Below are 7,500 nucleotides of genomic sequence, written 5' to 3'. Positions count from 1 at the left end.
GGTGGGGGGGCCGGGGGGGTTATTTATTTCCGGGGTATTAAAAATGCAATCTTTAATCATCTCTGTTTTGCTCCATGGCCTTTTTTTGAGATTATTAAAATTATAAAACAATTTGGTTTTTCCAATTCATTGTATAAAACGTTATTTCCGGGGTATTAAGAATGCAATCTTTATTCATCTCTATTTTCTCCATTGCCTTTTTTTTTAGAGATATTAAAACAATTTGGGTTTTCCAATTCATTGTATAAAACGCTAATTCTGGGTTATTTCAAATGCGCTCTTTAATCACCTTTATTTTCCCCATGGCCTTTTTATTATCTATTTATTTTTTTTTTTTTGAGATATTTAAACAATGTGGTTTTTCCAATTCATTGTTTAAAACGCTATTCCGGGGTGGGATTTGCAATCTTTAATAATCTCTATTTTCTTCATGGCCTTTTTTTTAGATATTAAAACAATTTTGTTTTTCCAATTCATTGTATAAAACGCTGTTTCCTGGGTATTAAAAATGCAATCTTTATCATCTCCCTTTTCTCCATGGTGTTTTTTTTTTTTGAGATATTAAAACAATTTGGGTTTTCCAATTCATTGTATAAAACGCTATTTCCGGGGTATTAAGAATGCAATCTTTTACCATCTCTGTTTTCTCCATGGCCTTTTTTTATGGTGAGATATTAAAAGAAATTGGGTTTTCGTATTCGTTTTATACAACGCTAATTCCGGGGTATTAAAAATGCAATCTTTAATCACCTCTATTTTCTCCATGGCCTTTTTTTTTATGGTGGATTTGGTGAAAACCCGTAAGACTCACGGGGGCATTCATTTGGGAGGTCCTTTCAACCACCGCTCGGTTAGTCCTATACTATGCGAATGGCCTGAGTCTTAGAGAGTCCTACTGAACTTCCCCCATGAAAGTTATAACTTTCAATTTTTTCGTTTTTCATTAAAAGGTTTTAATCATTTACATTTTGCAAAACCTACTACTGTTGCTTTACAACTGGGTTATCCTTAGGCTCTTGCAAAATTTCATTCTTTTATATTGATTAATTGATTTATTTATTTAATATTTTTTCAGAGAGAGATATTTTACTGTGTGTATCGTTTCGTCAGACGGATTCCTGACGTAGAGTAGTTGATCTAGAGGCTATGGACTTCTTTCGCTACACACACACACACACACACACACACACACACACACACACTCAAAAGAAAACTTTTCCTGACTAGTGAAAAGGCTCAAATAACGCCAGATCTGTTTTTTTTTTTTTTTTTTTTTTTTTTTTATCCCAAGATTCAGTGTAGAAAGTTGGAATTCGTAGTTTTTACATTCCATACTCGAATCTAACATAAAAGTTGCCATAAAATATATTACTTTCCCCAACAATTCTTTTCGTGTCGCAGACGAGGAGACCAGTTTATATCGTAGGACCACCATTCCAACGTTGGCCAGTCCCCGGGCCACCACGCACCTCCCACGAGCCCCATCGTGGCCCTAGCCCGCGAGCCGCTTAAGCAGATATATTCTGGGGCGATTTGCCTCCGATATGGTAAATAAGGCCCAATTTTCACCCGTATAGCGGCGACATGGATCCACACGAGATCCATCGATAAGGATTAGAGGTCTACATAACCCTGGTTTATTGCGCACCCCCTCCCCAACCCCCCACTCTTTCTCCTCTTTCCAAGACCCCCTTCGTACCTTTAAATGGTGGACTATGGACCACACGCTGCGGATGTCACACTGCAACATTTATACGAACGATATGACTCCTTTCTTTTCTCACAGCTGAATTATACCTTCTGGTTTTTATCGCCCTAGGTCAAGCGTTCATTCCTTACGCGTTAGCTTTTTTTTTTTCCTTCATTACTTACTCTTTAATCGCTTGGGGTCACGTTCTGGGCCCATATCGTTTGTCACCCACACGCAAACCTTGCTCTACATAAATCTGACAAATTTGTGAGTGATTTCACCCGTTGCAACTGCCGGGTTCTCGTCACAAGTAGTCTCTCTCTCGAAAAAAAAAGTGGGGGAAAAATGCGCAGTCGAGTTTTCTGTACAGCGTATAATACTGTATAAGCCGCGGCCCGGTGATAGCCTGTCCTATAGCGTTGCCAGACGCATGCTCATGGCTAAATTTAACCTTCAATGAAATAAAAACTACCGAGGCTAGAGAGCTGCAATTTAGTCTGTTTGATGACAGGAGGGTGGACGATCAACATACCAATCTGCAGCCCTTTAGCCTCAGCAGTTTTTAAGCTCTAAGGGCGGACAGAAAAAGTGCGGACGGACAGACAAATAGCCATCTCAGTGGGGTTTCTTTTGCAGAAAACTGAAAAGGAAGACCACAACTTGATATGGCGACCTCTTTGATAATTTATTTTTGATTTTTGTAAGAAGACTGATCTGACACCCTATTCCACTTACGAAGACCAGACCTGAAAAAGAAAAAGAAATAAAAATTGCGTCGAAAAATGATAAAAACCCAGCCCTCGGGATAAAAAAAACAAAAAAATGATGCAAAAGAAGAACCTGATTATAGCTGCGAAACCCGGAAATCCTGGGATTACTGGTCATTACAGATTAAATGAGGGATGTGTCAGCTTAACAGGTGTTACAAGACCACCAAAGCTGAATGGGAGGAGTAGGATGTGGAGTTCTTTGAGCCGACCGCTGGAAACCTTACGATTTTCAAAATAGGATTTGGAAGAGTTTACTTTGATGCAAAATTAAGATTAAGGACTGAAAACGGCTTACCGAAATAAGGCTCTGAAATGATTCACATAATATCGACGTTCTCCTCTCTCTCTCTCTCTCTCTCTCTCTCTCTCTCTCTCTCTCTCAGCATTACCCACCCGTCGCTACTCGAGTTACCTTGATGTAGCAACGTGACACCGCGGCAGAGAGATCGTTATTTGAAAAAAGCTGTAAATAATGCATACGTTACACCGTAAGCCGTATCCTTTTGGCAGTGTCTTAATGGTCTCTTTGGAGAATTTTTTTTCTTTCCGTTTTCATCATTTTGCTCAATTTTTTGTTTCATATTTTTCGTTATCGGGATCTTCTCCATATTTTGCTTTCTATACTTTATCAGTGTTAGATTGAACAGTGCAGGAGCGATTGTTTATCATTGAATTTTTTCGCCAGTAGTTTCAGATCGCTTATGAAACTGAAACTTCATCTTATTCGCTCAGAAGTATACTTAGTTGGTTGGAAAGACAATAGATATTTTTCGTAACATTATAACAGGGATAATCATTGAGTAGTGGAAGTGATAAATTATTGGTAATGAAAGTGATAAAGTGTTGGTAGTGAAAGAGATAAACTATTGATAATGAAAGTGATATACTATTAGTAATGACAATGATAAATTATGAATGAAACTCCTAAAGTCTGAGTAATGAAAATGATAACCTGTGGGTAATGAAAGTTATAAACTGTGTAATGAAAGTTATAAACTGAGTAATAAAAGTGATAAACTATGATCAATGGAATTGATAAATTATGAGTAAAGGGAGTGATAAACAATGAGTAATGAAAGTTGTAAGATATGAGTAATGAAACTGATAAACTGTGGGCGATGAAAGCTATAAATTATAGATAATGAAAATGATAAACTATGGGTAATGAAAGTGATCAACTGTTAGTACCGAGCGTAATACAGTATGAGTAATGAAAGTGATCAACTATGAGTAATGAAAGTGATAAACAATGGTTGATGAAAGTGATAAATTGTTGACAATGAAAGTTATAAACTAAAGATAATGAAAATGATAAACTCTGGGTAATGAAAGTGATCAACTACGAGTAATGAAAGTGATAAACAATGGTTGATGAAAGCGACAACCAAACCCCTTCATCAATGGAAACAGAATAAATGCTCTCCCCTACATCAACAACCTCCCACCCTCACCCCCACCAAAGAAAAAAAAAACCAAAACCTTTCATCATAACAATAGAAAACGAAAATAATTATTGAACCGTCAAGCTTTGCTTCCAGCCTCCATGCCCCCCCCCCCCCCAAACCCCCACCCACTGAATAGAGAGTTCCAGTAACAATGCACAGACCACCAGGAACTGCACGTAACGAGAAGCCTTGCTTCAGTTTTTACAGCGAACAACAAGAGGCTCTCCACTGACTTTTTAAACGGGATACGAAATGGATACAGTCACTGGCCGGTTTCTTTTTTCGCTTTTGCAAGTTCAAAGGAAATCTGCTTTTGGTGCACTAGTTCATTTAACAAGTATCTTCAGATATGTAGATATATATATATATCTGTATATATATATATATTTTGCTGGCACTGGCTTTCAGATGGCTTAGCTGGTGGGTTTCTTTATCTTGGTACAATTCCATTTCCATGTCGGTCTTCCACTAGTAAGTCTTTGAATTCCATATTTCGTGATTTGTTTTTATATCTATCTATCGATCTATCTACCTATCTATCTATCATCTAATATATATATATATATATATATATATATATATGTATATATATATATATATATATATATATACATATATCATATATATATATATATATATATATATATCTATATATATATATATATATATATATATATTAGTATATATATATATATATATTCAAGGTAAATAACCTTAAGCAGATATTGTAGGGAAAGAACATAAACAGCTAATTGCTCATGAAAAAACAATAAGTCTCATATTCGCCTCAGATACTACATACACACTTAGATAAATCTTATAATTTTACGTTTTTGCCATATATTCAATAAACACTTATAGATATGGTTAGATATGGATAGTAAACGTAGTACTTCGTTAATTTTAAAATTAGGTTTAATCTCGAATCATTCTCAAATATGAAGGATTAACATCAGTATCAATACTACAAATCGTGCAATCTTATTGGTTTGTTAAATATCAAATAGTTTCACGGCAAAGTTGTCGATGACTATACGTCTATCTCAAATAACATGTACACCTTTCGTGTTGTATGTTGCTCAATACTGAGGTTATATAGAATGATGGCTGTACTACAATATCAAACTCCTCAACAAACAAGACAAGTCTCGACAGTCTTCCATCTGTATAAAATAAATTCGTTTTATCTCCGGATGAAAATCATTACAGAAGAAATATTTTTCACAAGCCAGACAGTAACCAACATTTCAACTCAAACAACGAAGATGAGACAGAATGTTCCAATGGATCATTTTCACAAACAGTAAGTGACACAAAGTCGTCAAAAATACTTTGAGTGGCTGTCTCATAAAGCCTATGTTTGAAAAGAAATTGATATAATGTCATTGAAGAATATTTTCAGTAACGGGAAAATTGACCTGATTGGGTGAAGAATGCTTTCTGCATAAAAAGAGATGCTGGCCACAGGCAAGATAGTACGAAACCCAATTTCAAAGCGAATGTCATAAACGTGAGAAAATGGCAAATAACTTTTTATACTGATTGAAACAAACTATAAAAAATGACACAGCTTCGTGAAGATCAGTTGACAAGAAACATGGAAAATTTACGTTACAGTTTTATGACAAATATTCGAAAAGCACGAGACAATGGCGCACGGTGACAAACAAGGGTTAATCATTACATGACCATTGTTTACAATACGAGAAAGAATGATGAATGCTTTTCACAAACGAGGAAAGAACGACACTTGATATCGAGATGAATATTGACAAAAGGCGAAGGAACCACACACACACACACACACACAAACAATAACAATAACACGAACACGGAATTGCAAGTTGAACTTTCACAGAACAAGAAGGAATTGCACCCATTATCGAGACGAATATATATATATATATCTATATATATATATATATATATATATATATATATATATATATATATATATACACACACATCATACATAAGAGGAACGAATGACACCAATTTTGAAAATTACTCTTCCAAAGCATGGAAGCATTGCATCCATTCACGTGAAAAATATTTGCAAAACGGGACATCTTCCTGTACGGGCTGCTTTACGAGCAAGAGCCCGTGCTGGCATGAAAGTCAGCTTCAAAATCACAACGCAAAACAAGATTATCATTTTCTTAACACTCGCAAAACAAACAAGAAAGAATGACACTCATTTTCGCAACGAACATTCACGAATCAATGTGAGAATGATGAACACTCACCTCCATGAGCAGGCGTTGTGGAGAAGACGCCGAACAAAAGCATAATGGTTTGCAGGCAGAGATGGTTGCTCGCATATCCGAAGTTCAGAAACGGAAATCTATGCAGGAACTCCATTATTCTCGGGTACAATGGGCACAGTCTCTGAATGGCTAGATTTTTTTTGCTCCTATTAAACTGCAAATTTCATAAATTCTTCAGCTCTATCGGTTTTTTTTTTTTGTCCGTGTCTATATCTTTGTTTGGTTTTTAAGTTCTAAATTTCGTAGCATGTCTAAACTCACAATTAATTCACTTATAAATATAACTTACTTCATGCTTCCTCATACATGCTTATTCCTCGCAAGCGATGTCTTCACGAGCATGTAATCCGTGTCCAGTTTTCTCTTATCAACGTCCTTATTCTCCATTTTATGGTAGTTATTAAACACTCATATCATTATATTATTTCCAAGGTTTTTCAGTGAAATTGTTTCCAGTTTCAGTTTATTTTTCCTAAGTTTCAACAGAAGTTAAGATTCTCACTTGCCACTTGAAAAGTAGACTGTAGGATTTACAATGTTTTTGTTAAAAAAACACACACACACATCACAGTTGCTAGACAATTCTAAGAATAAACTTCATAGAAATCGAGTTTCTCGTGAAATTTCATGTTGACATTTAGTGTCATTTTTCATTCCTCTTGATAACTGTACTTTCTACTTTTCTACAACTATGAGCGATCTTACAGAAGTTTTTTTTTTTTTTTTTTTTTTTTTTTTTTTTTTTTTTTTAAGAATGACGCACTTTTATATCTTGTTGCTCTAACTAAATCATATTAAACTTCACTTCACACCTTCAGTTTAAGAAGTTTGTTGAAAAAAACAGAATGATTTTTTTAATTCAATTCGAGAACCTGAAATTGAAGAAATTGAAATGTTAATTAGATTAGGCAAAGCTCACTTGTACATTTATTAACAAATGTCTACATATATATATATAAGTAAAGGCATAAGCCACGAAGGAAAGTGTAACAATAGAGTACCGCTGCAAGGCCTTTCGACTCTCGTCCTTTACTGCCCAGTAAAGGACGTGAGTGGAAAGGCATTGCAACGGTACTCCGTTGTTTCACTTTCCTTCGTGGCTTTTGCTTTTACTTATATAATTCATCACGTTCAAAATTTTCGTGATTCAGCTGTGCAATATATATATATATATATATATATATATATATATATATATATATATATATATTCATTTATTTATTTGTTTAGATAAAAAAAGGAAATTATTTCACTCTCTCTCTCTCTCTCTCTCTCTCTCTCTCTCTCTCTCTCTCTCTCCTCTCTCCTCCTATTCTTCCTTTCAACCC

The 7,500-nt window shown here is 35.2% G+C and overlaps 1 protein-coding gene across 2 annotated transcripts in view; it reads right to left on the bottom strand.

Annotated features, from left to right (window-relative positions):
• The window catches only part of LOC135198533 (lachesin-like), a 90,278-nt gene that overhangs the window by 52,392 nt on the left and 30,386 nt on the right, over window positions 1-7,500 (bottom strand). For both annotated transcript variants that reach the window (XM_064226197.1, XM_064226196.1), the window contains exon 2: window positions 6,152-7,044. In XM_064226197.1, the coding sequence (XP_064082267.1) occupies window positions 6,152-6,266 (115 nt within the window). In that variant the 5' untranslated portion in view covers window positions 6,267-7,044. The remainder of the gene's footprint in view (window positions 1-6,151; window positions 7,045-7,500) is intronic.

The sequence above is a fragment of the Macrobrachium nipponense genome, chromosome 22, assembly GCF_015104395.2.
Source record: "Macrobrachium nipponense isolate FS-2020 chromosome 22, ASM1510439v2, whole genome shotgun sequence".
NCBI lineage: Eukaryota > Metazoa > Arthropoda > Malacostraca > Decapoda > Palaemonidae > Macrobrachium > Macrobrachium nipponense.
Note: the sequence above shows the minus strand (reverse complement) of the source record. Positions and strands in the feature narration are given on the sequence as shown.